Source organism: Kryptolebias marmoratus, linkage group LG13 (genome assembly GCF_001649575.2).
Source record: "Kryptolebias marmoratus isolate JLee-2015 linkage group LG13, ASM164957v2, whole genome shotgun sequence".
NCBI lineage: Eukaryota > Metazoa > Chordata > Actinopteri > Cyprinodontiformes > Rivulidae > Kryptolebias > Kryptolebias marmoratus.
The window spans coordinates 16,269,451-16,288,545 of NC_051442.1; the positions used below are offsets into that span (position 1 = coordinate 16,269,451).

The window sequence follows — 19,095 nt, forward strand, 5'->3', positions numbered from 1 at the left end:
ATCTGCACATGGCTCCTGTTCCTTCCAGTTTATTGACCAATAGTCGAGGAGCTGGACCAAGAAGGACGACCACCTTATTTGCATAATGAGGCAGAAATGCAGACGGTAAAGGATGAATGGGTGTGAAGTACTCCTTTTTAAAATTAATTAGTGCATTTTAAGCATATAAATGTATTTATTTGACCTTTTATTTGTTTATTGAGCCTTTTATTTGATTTTTAATTATGTCAGTTTTGGTCCTCGATAGCCAGAGAAGCCGGTAAAGAAAAAAATGGATGGATGGATTCATCATCCAGCCACTAGAGGGCGACAGCAAGCCCTTCTTTAAATCAGTAAACACATCATGCATAAACAAAACTTATGTACTTTAAACCACAGCATACTTCTGTTAATATTTTCATCTAGTTGTAGTACAAGTCAATTGACTCTCCAAACTGCCGTTTTTAAACTTGGATTTATTACATTTATTAAAACATTTTTCTCAAAATCCCCCTATATTTCTGTGTGTTGTATGTGACTTATTTATTGTTACAAAAACATCGCTAACAACTCATTTAAACAAGGACATGATGAAGACACAATCTGAACGACCAGTGTTCTGATTTTCATTTGTATGATAGATTTCATCATCTGTAATAACAGTGGAAAATGATATGTAAATGTCTTTCAATATTTATTTTAATGTTTGTAGATCATCTCAAGACTCCACGCATGTCTTTTCATGATCCACAATGTGATCCTGACCCCAAATTTGTGACTCACTGGTTTTAGAGCAGTGGTTCTCAACTGGACCCACCATCACTCCTTAATGACAGGCCATGACCCAAATCGAGAAAAACTTTACCAACACGGAAAATGAAATAAAATTTAAGGATTAACCAAAATGACCAGCAAGTGATAAAGGGAAATATTCCCTTTAACGCTTAACAGGCTGCCTTTTAATTAAAACCAAAACACTTTACCTTAGTAACTTTAGCCTTTAGCCTTTTTAAGGACTCAACAGGGTTTTCAGAAACAGTCATGAAATAAAAAAAAATCTACTACTAAAAATACTTTCAAAATATGCAGCTTCAGCTGTGTACCATAACTCTGAATAAATAAAATCTTTTGTTTGTGAAATGTAAAGTTTAAACATCTGTTAATAATCCTGCTGAAACCACAGCTCCTTCCTTCCCTTGGATGGTTTAACTGGCCCAATATGGCGGACCTGCTGACATACCGCTGCCAAAAGGCCCAGCCAGTCAATGCGGCGTCTATTTATTTTATGTTTATGTTCAACACCTTACAGTGTCTTGGCCCCAGATATAAAATAAACATTTGTTTCACTGTCTATGATGTCCACGTGACTATTTGAGGAGGGCCTTCTGATTGAATAAAATATATCACGCAATCTTTGTTTGTTTTCATAGCAAGACAAGCACTGACTCCCTGATGCATTCAAGCTTATTCTGTAAAATGTGGACTGTAAAGTCATCCACACTGAAATAATAGCTACTCCAAATATAATCAGAGAAACCGAAGGTTAAATACTGTCAACTTTTAAAAGTGCTCCAAAATAGGCCTATTAAAGTCATGTCGTTACCAGCAAACGTCACTTCAGTCTTGTTTTTTTGTTCCCAAAGCACGTTTAAATTTTTGCTCTGTTTCACTGCAATGGGTTTAAATAATTACTTCTCATTTGTGCGTTCATCCTGAGATTACAGGAGACATGCCCTGCAGGGGAATTAAACTGATTTGCTTCATAGATAGGATAGAAGAAGTCAATAATGATGAGGAGTATATTTAGTTATTTCTACTGAGCATGTTAGGAACAGCACCAAATTTAGGAAAATTGCAATAGAATTGTTAGAGGGGGCGCCAAAGCGATGGTGGGAAAATTGAGGAAGGAGAGAAAGAAGCAAAGAAGAGAGATAAATAATCAGGACAGATAGAGGAAGGTGACAGGTTGGTCTACTATTATTAGCTGGAAGTGCAGAAACAGCCACCACCAGGTGATTCATTTTAAAATATTATTTATATTAAAAAAGTGCATCAGCAAGATGTGCAATTTACTTAAAGCTATTAAATAATACTTGTTTGACAATATGACTTAGCAGAGAAGAACACAGGCAAGGGATGAAGGGGCAGACATGAGGTTAGTGATGGCAGCTGCTATAGAGGAGACCAGAGATGACACCAGGTAGGAATAATTAAATTAATGAGGTCACAATAACCTAAATGCCCAAGAAGGTTTGCATTTCTGCTGACCACCTATTCACTGTGTCCTTTTGGGAAAATTAATGCAGGCAGACATGGCAAGTCAATCACCACAGAGGAGAATGTGGAATAGAGAGGTGAAGATGATGATGAAGAGGAACAGAGGAGGCTCGGGCAAGGATGGCCTTCATCACAGGAAGTGGGGGACTCATTGAGGCAGTTCATGGTTGAGAATGACCCACAGAAATGTTCTGATGGGCCATATTCAATATCAGATATTTTATAAGTACATGAGTAAATAAGATTTATACATGTAAATAGAAGAAAAAGCATGTGCGGGGTGGGGGGGGTGTAATGTGTCTGCATATCCCTGAGAACGTAGGTACTTGCACCCCTGATGGTGGACAGACTATGTCACAGTGAAGCTAATAAAAACAAACCAGTGAAGCCATGTAGAATATACAGTTTAAGTCATTGGCAACGACCCTATGAAAACACTGAGTGCACTGAATTGACCATGGTTCTCGTGCTACCCCCTTAAATGAGAGGCGCCCCGCGACAGCACATTGGCTGTCAGAAAAGTGATGTTGTTAAAACAACAATAACCTAATGTTAGAAAGCAGAGTAGCCCTGCTCTGTTAGTACACACACTTCACTTGGCCCGTTTACTGAACTTTAGCACAACATATAGGCTCTTGTTAGTGTGATGAGTGACCTCATTTTTATAATAAATTAATATTATGAATCTAAAAGCTGCCACACATATATTATCAAACTATTTAATGGTACATTTGACCTAACCATTAAAAACATGGATGCAATAAGCAATATGAAACGTATAAAATACATAAAAAACAGGGTTTAATATTAACAATTCACAAATTATAGATAATAAAAAATAGCATAATAATTATTAATTGCTGTCCATATCATAATTCTTTTGCATGACTCTGGTTAATATGTCCTTAGTTGAAAGTGGGATGTAGGTCGTATAGAGCCTCAGTTGTCCCTCTTGCCTAGGGCCTCCATAGTGTCTAGAAACAGCTCTGCCTTTGCCAGAAAGACCCCCTCTGCAGTTTTCTGCCCTTCAGACGCGCTGCACTCACTGCAGTTCTTCTCTTAAACAGGTGGCGTCGCTGCGGAGCAAATAATACCGCTGCACCGCTAAAAGAAACACCAGAAGAAGAAGAGGACCGGAAGTATACGCAAAATATGCTAGATAGTTTAGAAAATGCTACTTTGCTTTAAACGTTGTGTGAAGTTTCTGTAACGTTTGCTGTAGTTTGACCTTGTTGGGTTGTTCTCAGCTGTAAAGGCTCAGTAACTATTAAAGGAGACTTTAGATGAACGAAAGCTAACAAAGATGTGGAGACAGCGGGCTAAACAACGACTGGAAGCAGAAGCGGAAGAAATGTCGGAGTTTCTGGATAAAACAGGCGCGGATTGTGAACAAGAACGGCCTCGTTTCAAAGACAAAATGCAACAAAATAAAATCCTGGATGCTGTTTTCAACCCCAGAGTTCGTCTGCACAGATTAGGTTAGTATATATACATTCATCCTGTAATTTAAGCATGGTTTGTGTTCATCTCTCATTACAGCTGTATAACGTGTTTTATTCAAAGGGACCTTACAAAGGTGCAAACATTTAAAGCTTGTATAAATACTAAATGGTGATGCAGTTCAAACTGTAAAATATAAATAAACTTTGATATTGCTAAAATGAGGTTACGCTTAGCTTTTGATAAACTAATCACAAAGAACAGTTGTGTCTGTGGGGTGAGGGAGGCCGAAGACCCCAGGACATCATGACAGGGGCGACTGAGATTAGGAAGTAGCCGTCCTTGAGACGGAAAAACAAGCTGCTGCAGCTGTTTGTGTGCAGAAAACCCTGGTCTTGGGCGCGGTTCATAGTATGAAAAGGAGGTGAAAGGGGAATCACCCCTGGGAACGTGTTGCTGTTGCTTCTTGTTGGTGAGTTGTTGTCTCCATTCAGCTGAATGATTGAATAAATGTATGATTTGTATTTACACCTTTGGTCTTTGTGTGTCCGTCTTTCCTGCAACATCTGGGGAACGGTGAGAAACACAAGATAGTGTGGTGATTTTCCTCAGAAGGGAGTAAATGCTCCATACTGTTTCTCAACACTCCTATGAAGTGTGATGATGTTAGCTTCAGTGTTTTGTAGCTAAGTGAATTAGCATCTTTATGTTTTTATTGGAGTCGCATACAGCAAAGAAATCCACATCATATTGAGTCACAGCATGTATGAATAAGGCCATGAATGTGTTTTGTAGCGATCAGTGCCACACATGTATAATTTAGTCTGTTTGTAGATTAGAGAAAGTCCAGAATAAATTCAGCCTTGAGCTTCTAATTCTTGTTCTTAAAAAACATCAACGTTGTATAATCACTCAGCCTTGGCTAAAAGAAAAGTAAAAAAAACAAAAGTATTATATTGTTATGAATTTTTTACTCCTAATGTATATGGGAGTGTACGTAAATATCTGACTGCTATTGCAGCTTTTAAACAGTTTGTTAAAATCCTGTAAAGTTGAACTGCAAAATTGGTTTGAAGCCAACATCAGTTGAAAGAAAAGCATAAAATATGCTTATTGTCAAATTTAAAAAATATATACATATATACTATTTTTTTGTACAGAGCATTGAAGAACCCACTGGAGTGTTTTGGGCTTTTTCCATGACCCCCTTGATGTGTGACGTCCTCAGAGCCGCTGAGGTTCATGAGCATTCAGCAATTCATCAGTGAGTGGATGAATACCGGTACAATATAGTTAGTTGGAATTAGTTATTCGAACCGTCCAGACCGCCCAACTATTTTTAATTTTAAAAGAATGGCAAATGGAGAGGAGGACATCTCCACAGAGAAGGCGAAGTTTTACTTCAAATGTGACGTGAACGCGCTGTCATCACAAGGTCTGAGCTGCTTACAGGCCGACAGCCTGAGATCAGTTTGTGATTCAGAGCAGTTTGTTATTGAGGAAGAAATATAAACAATCCATGTGATTGAACAAATTTCAGAGTCTGAAACTGCTGTTGATTAGTTTACTCTGGTGTGAGAGTTCATAAATGCTACTCTGAAGCACGCTAACATTTTTTACGAGTTAGCAATGTTTGCTGTCTCCTGCCACTGTTATTGGTTTTTAGTTTTGTGTACTTATGTCATGACAATGATCTGGGGGCAATCGGTTCTCACCATTTCACATTCCCATTATGTGTGTTGTTTTTTTGGCCATGATGGTCTTGGTGATCATCAGAATCTGAATCTGAAAAGTTTTTATCTGATTGCGGAGTACGGTGTACATTTTAGAACATTCTCAGGTATCAGAAAAAATGGCATCAGACTCAGGTCCCAGAAAAAAAGGTATCAAGTCTCACAAAACAGTGCCTCAGAGAGAATCCTTCTGCAGGTGGCAGAAGGCTTTTTCCAGAGATTTATGATACCTGAGGATGTACTAAAAATGTACATCGTAGCAGAGATCCAGCCGTAGGTTCAGGTTCATACTGGTATGGTTGTACATCCATTCCTCCTGCAAAATCCTCCGGCTTTTTTTCGTCTTCAAAAAAGGCTTCTTCTTCCATTTCCACTAGTAAACAACCGGATAGTAGAGGCGTTCTTGGCTTGCTGGGGCACAGCGCTCATCATGAACCCAGGATGGCCAAAAAGCACCTACGAAGGAAATTATTGACTGAAACATTAAAAACAGTTTATTTAAGTTTTAGGTCAGATAAATGGATCCCTGGAATGTTGTGTGGATGTGTTTGACTAAAATACAGTGCAGAGAGGCTAAACTGATGTAATCTGATCTTATTTCTTGGTTCTTGTTAGAAGTCTGTAGCTGAGTTCAGTTCAGTCTGCAGAGGGTTTATTTTATAGCCTGAATCTTTCTGTATTTTTGAAGTTAATATTTAATGTACATGTCCAGATATGTTAAAAAACACATAAATATGTTCTCCTATTAAGGTAATATTTTTACAGTTTCTTGAAGCCAATGAAAGACTGGAACAAGCTTTGAAGATTCTTTGCGACAGGTTTAATTTGGAGAACTGACTGAAAGCTCAATATGTTTTACCATCTTCTGGGAGTTGGTCATTAGGACTTCTGTCTTATATGGATTTAGTTCCAGCAGGTTTTCTAACAACAATTAGAGGTTTTGAGTCGAGCAGTGAACTCAACAACAAGTGATTTATGTGTGAATATAAAGTTATAACTGTCCTTATTGTTCATGTGTTTCAGTGTTCCCTGCAGATGTTCAGCAGATGGTGCTGATTAAAGAAGAAGCTCCTGAAGAATGGAGGCCTGGTGTGGACCAGAAGGACCCAGAGACCCTCAATATAAAGGAGGAAGAGGAGGAACTGTGGACCAGTCTGGAGGAAGAGCAGCTCAGTGTAAAGGAGGAGACTGATGACCCCCGGTTTCCCTTCACTGCAGTTCCTTTGAAGAGTGAGGATGATGAAGAGAACCTTCTGTTCTCACAGCTTCATCAGCACCAAGTAGAAGATGGAGATCTTCCAACCTGCAGCTCAGCTGAGCAGATGAAAGCACCAACTGGTGGAGAGGACTGTGGAGGAGCAGAAATATCAGGACTGGTGGAAAAAACAGCTGCAGACTATGAAGAGGAACAAAAAAACAAAATCCTGGATGCTGTTTTCAATCCCAAAGTTCATCTGCACAGATTAGGTTTGTACATTTGGATCAACTGTGATGTTTGTAACAGTTTAGTTACAGTTTTTATGAAGCAACAATCTTTGGTTTTTAAGAAGAACTAGTGTAACTATCCTTTGTGTTTGTAGTTCGGCTTGGTAACTAATAAAACATCACAGGGTTACAACATGAAAACAGCAGATGTTTGTGCCCTTTTAACAGATAAACATTTATTGTTTCTGCTTTACTTCATAAAAGTAAACAAGTAAAAACCCAAATTACTACACTTTTATTCTAAAGGATGTTAGCATCAGGACAAACTATCCAACAAACTGTCACTTTTCATGCTCTCATGTCACACATCTGTTTTTTTTAACTAACACTGTTATCATTTAATTTGGCATGAAGCTGTTGTTATCTTGGTTTGCTTGAAACCAGAAGTGCAAAGAAACAAAATAACAGATTGTTAAAAGATTGCCTCCAACACTTTGAACATGACACTCACAAGGCAGACAGCTGAAGGGTCGAGGCCAAAATTTATGGAGCTAAAACAGTCTAATAATTCTCAAATGCACAGGATGAGATTCACAAATGCACAGAACAAGAGTCACACTTGTATTTTTGATGCAAACACAAATACTGTATTTTCTGCACCAAAAGGTGCACTGGAATATAAGGCGCATCCTAAAACACACGTTCTACAAAAAATAAAAGGTCACAGAAGCTAAATGGTAAGTTTGGTTGAACTTTATTCTACTATGTAACAATTATTTTACATATTATTTTTTATCATACTTCTTCCACAAATCCATGAAAGTCCTCATCTTCTGTATCTGAATTAAACAGCTGGGCAATTTTGCCATCAAACATGCTAGGTTTCCTCTCATCATTGTTGGAGTCACTCTCGTTGCCAGGGGGCTGTTCAGCAGTGCCAGCTTTTGCGAAAGCTCGGACAACAGTTAAAGCAGATACAGTACCTTAGCCCAGGCATCCACAATCCATTCGGATATGATGGCGTAACTCACCCGGCGCTGCCCCCGTCTTAGTAAATGTGTGTTCGCCGTCGGTCATCCATCGCTCCCACGCCACTCGCAACTTCACTTTGAACGCGCTGTTTACACCAACATCCAGCGGTTGGAGTTCTTTTTTAATCCTTCCGGAATGATGGCAAACTTTGAATTGTATTATGTTACATAATGTTCTCTGATTGGTTTATCGCTGCCAGCGTATGTACCGGTACTGTACACATTACCGTACATCCCTGTGTCAGGAACAGATTTTGGAATTCAGTGCACACATAAGGCGCACCGGATTATAAGGCGCACCGCCGTTTTTTGAGAAAATTTAAGACTTTTAGGTGCGCCTTATAGACCGAAAAATACGGTATATCTTGATTTACAAGCTGCTTCTGGCCTCTGGGCTGCGCTGCATTTGTGTGTGAATTTTGAGACTCCTCTGACATCTGAATCCACAAATGTCTTTTATTAAACAGGGAATGATCAGCAACCAATCAGGTATTTTAATTGTTTCAGCCAATCATAAGAAAAATACACGACTTACTTCTAAGCCAATCACAGTAAGGTAGTCAAACTGCGCGACTGCCGTCAAAAACACAAGTGTGACTCTGGTTCTGTGAATTTTGTGAATTATGAGACTGTTTTATCTCCAAAAAATGAACAGGTATTTGGAACTGTTCATAATTCCATCCCAGTTGACTAAAACTCCAGTTCCAGATGAAGAAAAGCAGCCCCGCAGCATGATGCTGCCTCCACCATGTTCAGCAGTGTTTATTTGTTGGTCTCCAGTCTTGTTCCTTCAACAAACATATGTTTTGTATTTATTGTCCAAGTTCAACAATACATTAATCAACCCAGAATACATTTTTCCACGGGTTTTTGGGAAACTTCTATCTAATTTTTGCAATATTTAATCTGACCTGGATGCTTTACTCTTTAGGGAAAGACTTCCATCTTGCAACCCTACCCATTATCCAGACATGTTGATCATACAGGAGTTTGTTGTTGCATCTAGAACCCAACCAGTACTTATCAGAAGTTCCTGCTATGGATGCAGAAAAACATCTATTTAATAGAGAATCGCAATTCCTAGTCCTGGGAATTCTGAATCGATTCAAAATGCTCAAAAATTTTAATTTTAAAATATGATTAAGTTGTACATCTTTGCCATTCCAATTTGTGAGTATACTGCATATCAATTTATGAGTCCACTCTGCTACCTTAGAAGGCCGCCTTGCCCACCGTATAACAACGTACACAGCTCAAAAAATAAAGGAAACACTCAAATAACACATCCTAGATCTGAATGAATGAAATATTCTCACTGAATACTTTGTTCTATACAAAGTTGAATCTGCTGACAACAAAATCACACAAAAATCATCAATGGAAATCAAATTTATTAACCAATGGAGGCCTGGATTTGGAGTCACACACAAAATTAAAGTGGAAAAACACACTACAGGCTGATCCAACTCTGATGTAGTGTCCTTAAAACACGTCAAAATTAGTCTTAGTATTGTGTATGGCCTCCACGTGCCTGTATTGCCCCTTTTACACAGGCTCTAAAGGTCCCGGCTCCACTCCACTTGGCTTGCTTTGCGCGCGTTTCCATTGGCATTTTTTTGAGGCCCTGCTTCTTTGGTCCCTGCTTCGGAGTAGAGCCAGCCGGGCCGGCCCTTCTTTGTGAGTGGCGTTGGCTTAGCTCCTGTTCACTCATTGGTTGTGGGTGTGACCAGATGCAAGCATAAAGAGCGAACAGTAGGAATATAAACAACAGCGTTAGCTTACCCTGCAAAGTTTATGCCGTCTGTCCCCCAGCTGAAGGCCGGACTTCTGAATTAGAGCCAGTGTAAAATGGGCATATGACCTCCCTACAATGCCTGGGCATGCTCCTGATGAGGTGGCAGATGGTCTCCTGAGAGATCTCCTCCCAGACGTGGACTAAAGCATCTGCCAACTCCTGGGCAGTCTGTGGTGCAATGTGACGTTGGTGGATGGAGCGAGACATGATGTCCCAGATGTGCACAATCGGATTCAGATCTGGGGAATGCGCAGGCCAGTCCATAGCTTCAATGCCTTCATCTTGCAGGAACTGCTGACACACTCCAGCCACATGAGGTCTAGCAGTGTCCTGCATGAGGAGGAACCCACGGCCAACCTCACCAGCATATGGTCTTACAAGGGGTCTGAGGATCTCATCGCAGTTATGCTACCTCTGGCGAGCACATGGAGGGCTGTGCAGCCCTCCAAAGAAATGTCACCCCACACCATTACTGACCCACTGCCAAACCCGTCACGCTGAAGGATGTTGCAGGATGTTGCAGCACCATCTTCTTGGGGCCAGTCAGGATGTCTGTCTCATTGATTTAGTTTCAGGAGGTTTTCTGACATCCAGCATTAGATGTTGTTTTGAGTCGAGCAGTGAACTCAACAACAAGTGATGTATGTGTGAAAATAAAGTTATAACTGTCCTTATTGTTCATGTGTTTCAGTGTTCCCTGCAGATGTTCAGCAGATGGTGCTGATTAAAGAAGAAGCTCCTGAAGAATGGAGGCCTGGTGTGGACCAGAAGGACCCAGAGACCCTCAATATAAAGGAGGAAGAGGAGGAACTGTGGACCAGTCTGGAGGAAGAGCAGCTCAGTGTAAAGAAGGAGACTGATGAACCCTGGTTTCCCTTCACTGCAGTTCCTTTGAAGAGTGAGGATGATGATGAGAACCAAGTGGAAGACAGAGATCTTCCAACCAGCAGCTCAGCTGACCAGATGAAAGGAGCAACTGGTGGAGAGGACTGTGGAGGAGCAGAACCTACCAGGAACCCAGATCTGAACACTGATGAAGACGATTCCAGCTCTGCAGAGACTGAAGTCAGTGAGGCTGATGAAGATGATGAGAATGTGAATGATCCTGACTCTCAGCTGAAAGGCTTCTCAGACTCTGGATCAGAACCTGAAGACAGTGACAAAGACTGGAAGGAGAGCAGAGCTCCTGAGTCAGGTGTGAATACTGTTAACAAACCTTTTAGCTGCTCTGAGTGTGGGAAACAGTTTGTCCACAAGCTGTCTCTTCAGAGACACATGACATGTCATTCAAAAATAATGTCTTCCACTAATTTGGTTCATAAGAAATGTTTTAGAATGAAGGAAACTGTAGGCTCAAGCAAGAAAATCCAGTCAGAACAGAAACCATTTAGTTGTGATGAATGTGGGAAAAGATTTCACAAAAAGAGTTATCTAAACACACACATGAGAGTCCACACAGGACAGAAACCATTTACTTGTGATCTTTGTGGACAAAGGTTTGGACACAAGTCAACTTTAAACACACATATGATTGTCCACACAGGACAGAAACCATTTGCTTGTGATGTTTGTGGACAAAGGTTTGGACAAAAGTCAAATTTAAATATACACATGATAGTCCACACAGGACAGAAACCATTTGCCTGTGATGTTTGTGGACAAAGGTTTGGACTAAAGTCCAATTTCAAAAGACACATGATAGTCCACACAGGACAGAAACCATTTGCTTGTGATCTTTGTGAACAAAGGTTTATAGACAAGTCATCTTTAAACACACACATGATAGTCCACACAGGACAGAAACCATTTGTTTGTGGTCTTTGTGAACAAAGTTTTGGACGAAAGTCATCTTTAAACACACACATGATAGTCCACACAGGACAGAAACGATTTGCTTGTGATGTTTGTGGACAAAGGTTTGGACACAAGTCACATTTAAACACACACATGATAGTCCACACAGGACAGAAACCATTTGTTTGTGATGTTTGTGAACAAAGGTTTGGACGAAAGTCATCTTTAAACACACACATGAAAGTCCACACAGGACAGCAACCCTTTGCTTGTGATGTTTGTGAACAAAGGTTTGGACACAAGTCACATTTAAACACACACATGAGTGTCCACACAGGACAGAAACCATTTGTTTGTGATGTTTGTGAACAAAAGTTTGGACGAAAGTCATCTTTAAACACACACATGATAGTCCACACAGGACAGAAACCATTTGCTTGTGATGTTTGTGAACAAAGGTTTGGACTAAAGACAAATTTAAACAGACACATGAGAGTCCACACAGGACAGAAACCATTTGCTTGTGATGTTTGTGGACAAAGGTTTGGACGAAAGTCATCTTTAAACAGACACATGATTGTCCACACAGGAAAGGGAAAACAGTCCATCTGTGAATATTAAGACAGCTCCTAAAGACACTGAAGCGTTCACACAGAATTTAAACTGACCAGCTCCAGGGTTTGTTGTTAAATAGTAATGTGTAGTTTGGAAAACTAATTGAAGTAGATTTTACTTATAGTAATGTGTATATACGTTTGTTTTAGCAGAGGGTCCAAAAGTAGCCAGTGAAAACTTCTGTATAAAACCTTCATTCAGCAGCATTTTTTCCTCGCTACTTTTTGTTGATTGGCCAAAAATATTTTGTAATTATTTGCCTAGAAGAGTCTGTGTTATCCCTGATCTGCATAAAGTAATAATATAAATATATTCACAATAAATGATAATTTTCTTCCTCCACACATTTGTTTTTGATCATTTTTGTCGATTCATGGGTGGAGCCATCTTTGAGCAATCAAGCAAGTGCTGTTGTTGTAACACCACCCCTGATTGGACAGCTGCCCTCGTCTGAATCTGTAGAACCTGCGGCCTCTGTGTCGGGCCTCCAGGACGGCTGGTGCTTCTGACCCACTGGTTCCGGCTAGGACTGGCTTTGTAAATGCTAGACTTCTACCAAACAAAACCTTTATCTTAAAGGATTTCCTCATGTCCAAATGACTGGATTTTCTGTGTGTAGCTGTGTGTTGGTGAGTCTGGCGTTGTTTGTTAACTTTTACGGGCAGATTGCTGCTGTTTTTATTCCCTGAGGATGTCTGGCCGAGGAGGGTGAATAGTAAGTATTTTTGAAGGTCACCATGAATGGAAACGGTTGTTGTAGGCAAAGTGATACTTCACCCTCCTCTTCTCCTTATGCTGCTTTGCAGGCAGAGGTGCAGGCCCACCAGGCGGTAGATCTGCCTGGACTCCCACCCCCACCTCCGACAGAAAGTCCCACCAGTGCCGCCCCAACAGCAAGATCCTCCATCCGCAGATGCGGAAGCGACTTCTCTTCCTGCCGCCCATGGACTGCCTCTGACATCCCAGCCACAGCTGCTCTTCTCCCAGACCCGCGTGAAGACGGAGCCAAATTTGCTACAGAGCTGAAAGCTCTCTGTCGGGAAATGCGCCCACAAAAGCAACACATGTGGGCTGGAGGTTTGACATGAGACTGACAGAATTGAAGCGTCATGTTCTCCACAGTCATGGAGTGGTTCACGACCCCAAGAAAAATAAGAGACTGATAAAAGACAGAGTGATTTGCACCAAGTGGCCCTGATGATGAATTCCGGAGCGATAAACCACGCTCCCCACCGAGGAAAAGGCCGTGGTGACAGATGACAATGGCAACCCCGTGACTCTGATGTGTGCCATAACTGCAGGCAGCAGGGACACTGGAAGAACAAGTGTCCACAGGATCACCAGATGCCGCGACAGGGCGACTGACCGAGGGAAGGGGACCTCCGGTCCTGCCACGACCTGCTTCCGGAGAGCACAACAGAGAAAATGCTGGATCCAAAGCAGCTGCTTTGAGGTACACTGGATCTGGAAAGGGTGCAGTGATCCCTCCTTCTGCTCTAGCCATTTGCACACTGATGAAGATTCCAAGACATCTTTTGTTCAAAGATGCCTGGAGACTCCTGACCAGACCATTCAGGAAACGGACTTGCGGCTTCAGTTTCTCAAGGTGGTGATTGAGGGACAGCACGGATGGAACAACAGCACTGATCGTGACCATTTTCTCACCTTTTGTCAAATCAGTTGCTTCTTCAAAAGGCTTCAAGATGTCCACCATCTCCTTCAACAAGTTCCACTCTCGTGCTGTGAATATTAATTCCTTGTGCCCGGCCATTTCAAGAACAGCACAGAGGTTTAGATGTTCACATTGGAGAACCGCCTTCACTTGTCTCATTGTTGAATTCCATCTTGTGATTACAGAAGCAGGGATGCCTTTCTGTTCACCAAATTCAGCTTCAAACACATCTTTCAATGTTGTGCGTGTGTGCAGTAGTGAGCTGAGCTTAGATAACTTTGAAAGGGCAGGAGATGCCACTTTGGTCTCTGTCAGGCCATCTCTCACCACCAGCTGAAGTGTGTGAGCAAAACATTGCAGGCGATGTTTCTTTCCCATAGAAGCACCTACTGTTTCCTGATCTTCCAAGGTTAAGTCATGCCAGAGCTCTGGTCATCAAGATGATCACCATCATCATGTTCCTCACCTTGCTCACTGGGAAACCATACAGTGAAGGCTTTTCGCATATTGGCAGCATTGTCACTTATAATATAATCTAACTTATCTTTGATGTTGTATTCATCGCATACAGCTTCAAACTTTTCACAGATTCTTTCACCTGTGTGTGAGCCTTTGAAGGCCAACAGTTTGGGTTTTAACCCTATCCTCTCTGTTTCTTTCTGTATCCAGTGCACGGTGATGCCAAAGAAACCTCTCATCTTTCGGTTCGACCAAATGTCCACTGTTACTAAAACATGATCAGTCTGGCTCAGCTGAGTTTTTAACATCGAACGTTTCTCTGCAGCAAGATCCTCTGTTTTAGATGTCATTGTTCTGCGACATATTGGGCTGTATTTGCTGTCAACTACTGTCAGAAAATGTCAAAAACTCATTCCTAAAACCTGACAGTTTTGAATAGGACTCTGCTAATACATTTATTTATATGGCACTTTTCAGCACAAGGTGACTCAAAGTGCTTTACAACACAAGAACAAAATTACAGACAAAGTTACAGAACATGATAATGACAGGTACAAGATACAATGATAACTAATTGTCTAAATAAGCTAAGCTAAACCAACAGATCTAAGCATGACTAAATGTACAGAACTAAACTAAGCTAAAACTAAAACTAATGGTACTGAACTATCTAAANTTAAACTCACACATGAATGTCCACACAGGACAGAAACCATTTGCTTGTGATCTTTGTGGACAAAGATTTGGACACAAGTCATCTTTAAACACACACACGATCGTCCACATAGGACAGAAACCAGTTGCTTGTGATGTTTGTGGAAAAAGGTTTGGACGAAAGTCATTATTAAACAGACACATGATAGTCCACACAGGAAAGAAACCATTTGCTTGTGATGTTTGTGGACAAAGGTTTGGACGAAAGTCATCTTTAAACAGACACATGATAGTCCACACAGGACAGAAACCATTTGCTTGTGATGTTTGTGGACAAAGGTTTGGACAAAAGTGTCATTTAAACAGACACATGAGTGTCCACACAGGAAGTGAAAACATTTCACCCGTGAATATTAAGACAGCTCCTAAAGACATTTAAGAGTTTTAATTCAATTCCTGCGGCCTCTGTGTCGGATCTCCAGGATGTCTGACACTTCTGTCCTGCTGGTTTCTGTTCGGAATGGTTTTTGCAAACGCTAGACTCTTAGCAAAAAAAAACAAAAAAAAAACAACTTGTATCTTAAAGGATTTCCTGACGTCCGAAGGATTGGATTTTCTGTCTGTAACTGAGATTTAGCTGTGCGTTGGTGAGTCTGGCGTTTTTAATCAACTTTTACTGGCAGATTGCTGCTATTTTAATTCCCCGAGGAAGATGAATATTGAGTATTTTTAAAAACCACCATAAATATTTGTCTCCACCCTCAATGATCAGCTTTGAATAGAGCCTGCTTTAGTTGTGTCATCGTCCACTGGAAATGCTCTGGAGCTGAAGGATGCTGAAGGGCAATGTTTTAAAGTAGAAATGGCCAAAAGAAGTTATAAATGCTGTGTATTGTGCTGACTCAGGAGACAGTGGAGTTTGCTAAAACGCTCCATTAGCTTCTAATTTGCTGAAGACTTGAGCTCCTGCAAGAGATCCCAGTGTCTGCTCTGCTGAAGGTAGGATGTATTTCTCTCTGCAGACTGCTTCATTGAGACTGGTGAGGTCAACACAGATGTGCACTGAGACATTTTTCGATGGCGAAGGAACCATCCCTTGAGTTTAATTGTAAATGGCTGCTGCAACATTCCTCAAACCTGACAGTTTTGAATAGGACTCTGCTAGTAGCCTCCTGTAGATGCTATCTAGCCTGAAACAAGGTTCAGCTTAACACTAGCTAGCCTGCTTAACAAAGCTATATGTAAGTCTTTTATTACAGACACATTTTTTATGAATCACCTGCTCATCCTTACATAGTGACTCAGTGTGTTTGCCTATGACAGAGTGGAGTACCACCTGGGCCAAATAGTGGTTTGTCTGCTGAAATTAAAGGAGAGTCTCGTTCAGCAATGGTGTAAAATGCCTGGGCTGGAATGGCTGAGACATCGGCTCCTGTGTCTATGTTGAACTTCACTCTGTGGTTTCTGACGGTCAAATCTGTGTACTATAGCTCTACGTCTGCATCATTTAGGTATTACATCTGCTGTAATGGAGCATTCTGGTTTTATTTTACTTTTGTGTTGTTCGTTGCAAACACAGTTGAACAGTTAGGTCTATACATTAAACATTTCCTTCATATAATTTAGTAAATAAGAAGAAATGTGCTGGGTGATACCAGAGTTCATGTGTACGCCAATAAATGCTTCAATAAAGTTTTGTTCAGTAAAAGTGGGCATCTTTTATCTTCTTTTTCACAGCATATAATTTAGTCTACTAAAATGCTCTGATCAGCAAAATAGAATAAAATAAAATCTTCTTTATTGATTCCCTGAGGGAGTTTAGTTGTTAGGGGCTTTTAAACACAGTTAGGGCTTGTGTTTGAGGAGACGTATTAAAACTGTGAGCTGATTTGGATGTCACTGAGTGGGGAAAAGTATATGACCGATCTGGCTCCTATGGATTGGTTTGCGTCCACATGGCACACAAATGATAATCTAGTAACAACTCAGTTGATTTCTGACACTCATCGTCTCAACTTATGTGTAGAAACATGTCCGAACCTTAATCTGTCACACACGTTTATGTAAAAAGCAGATATGCATTTTTTAAATCAGAACTATATCGTATAACTTTTCTCAGCCTCTAGGGGGCACCAACATGTCAACTAGTAACTTTTTTTTTTTCCAAAACTTCATTTATAATTCTGAACAGTACAAAATCAATGCGCATATAAACAAGTAACTGAAATGAATAACAAATGATAAAGATTTTAAGAAAAATAAGATAAAATAAACAAGAATAAAATAAATAAATAAATGGAAATTAAACATGTTTACCCAGTTCTTTTGTATGTAAAGTGGTAGGGGTTTTCCATTAGGTTGAGTTCTTTTACCAACGAGAAGAGTTTTACAGCATTTCTTTTCTTCATATGTTTCAGTGATGAAAAGAAAAGGCACAGTTCTTTGTGGAAGGCAACAAAATTTGGTTTAGATTTAAGGAATCCGTTCTTGTCTATAAAAAACTTTCCAAGAATAACAATGGAATTAATTGTTAGATTATTTACAGAGACATCAGTCAAAAAGCCAAATATGATATTTTCTATTTTTAAGTCTGGAACTTGCAAATGTTTAGACAACCAGTGATGTAAATCTTCCCAAAATGTCAACTAGTAAATGACTGGCCAATATACTTAAAAAAAACCCCACCTCAATATCATCCATATGAACTCTGATGATGGATCCATCATTCTATCAATAAACTGACTGCATATTTAATTTTCATAAGTGTGTGTGGGCAGCACAAACAGAGCCACCAGTGATTGTACAATGTTTAGGTTCTTTATTTATATGTCTGACAGATATATGTTAATGATTGTCCACTGACAATAAAGATGGGACATTACATAGTCTCTCTACAAATATCTGAAATTCACTATAAAAAGAAAGCAAGCTGTTCAACTGACATTAAATCTTTTATTCCATTAAATTAAAAAAAAAAATCTTGTCATAGGCTCCTTGCTGACTCCTTTATGTACACCAGAACATAAATTGAGGAGAGAACAGTGAGCTTGTAGTTGCAACAGTTCGCCACAAGAGGGGATATCGAGCACTTTGTGCACTCTTGACCCAGCAGGCTCACAGCAATTTTTAGTTATTGTTTTAAAGTATATTGGTCAGTCAGTTACATGTTGAAATGTTGGTGCCCCCTACAGGCTAAGAAAAGTACTACTGATATAGTTCTGATTTCATGTCTTCTCTTTGCTTTATTGTGCTTTAAAGACTTTAAAATGCACAATGGGATGAGTGCAAAAGTAATAACTGTGACAGTGAGTGCTACAGAATAAATCAACTACGATAAATTATGCAGTTTTTTTGCAGCACAGTTAATCTGTGATGACTTCTCTGATTGGGTGTCTGGTGTTCACAATAAATGGATGAGGAAAGTATGGGCAGGGCCCTGCATAATTTATTAAAACACTGTTTGAAAAAGGCGTCAAAGCTGTCACTAAGTCGCAACAACACAATATTTTCTTGGTCATCAAACGCCGCTTTTTATGCACGTGTGTGACGTAAAAAGCAGCGTTCAATGACCAAAACGAGTTTTGAAACTCACTTTGGGTAGCTTTTTGTCTATTTTTTATTTTAAATAACCCTGATATCAAGTGCTGTTTCTCCAGGAGTGCATGTGTGCAGAGTTTTGCTCCATGCTGGTGGATGAAGCAGCCGAGTGGGCGGAGTTTGTTTTCCATCTCTTTGGCTTTATTTAACAGGGAAACTCCTCTTTCGCGGCACGTCATCACTTCCAGCCGGATCATAGGCCGGCTGACGGATAAGGAACAGACCCAGTCACTGGAGGAGTTATGGTGCACATTTTTTTTTGTCCTCCTGATATGTTTTCGTTCACATCTTTTACTCAACGGCAATTGGGATTTAAACTGCAACTAAGTCCAAAACCTAAAACATTCTCAAGTATAATTTTCAAACACTACTTAAACAGTACCAAGTTCCTTCCAGTGTCTTGGCCACAGATCTAAAATAAACATCTGTTTTACTGTCTATGATGTCCACGGACAGACCCCCTCTGCAGTTTTCTGCCCTTCAGACGCGCTGCACTCACTGCAGTTCTTCTCCTAAACAGGTGGCGGCGCTGCGGAGCAAATAATACCGCTGCACCGCTAAAAAATCACCAGAAGAAGAAGAGGACCGGAAGTACACGTAAAATATGCTAGAAAGTTTAGAATA

At 40.3% G+C, this 19,095-nt stretch overlaps 1 protein-coding gene across 4 annotated transcripts; it reads left to right on the top strand.

Annotated features, from left to right (window-relative positions):
* The first annotated feature begins 3,395 nt into the window (after window positions 1-3,395).
* On the top strand, window positions 3,396-16,582 carry LOC108247435 (gastrula zinc finger protein XlCGF58.1-like). Of its 4 annotated transcripts, XM_017435560.3 has the most exons (5): window positions 3,396-3,734; window positions 6,453-6,654; window positions 6,751-6,896; window positions 10,372-12,047; window positions 15,161-16,582. In XM_017435560.3, the coding sequence occupies exons 1-5, from the start codon at window positions 3,560-3,562 to the stop codon at window positions 15,311-15,313; spliced, it is 2,352 nt and encodes a 783-aa protein (XP_017291049.1). In that variant the 5' UTR covers window positions 3,396-3,559; the 3' UTR covers window positions 15,314-16,582. The 4 variants fall into 4 exon arrangements, with proteins under 4 accessions (XP_017291049.1, XP_017291048.1, XP_037835041.1 ...); XM_017435559.3 differs by having other exon boundaries at window positions 6,453-6,896; XM_037979113.1 differs by having other exon boundaries at window positions 6,453-6,751; window positions 10,644-12,047.
* Window positions 16,583-19,095: the final 2,513 nt, after the last annotated feature.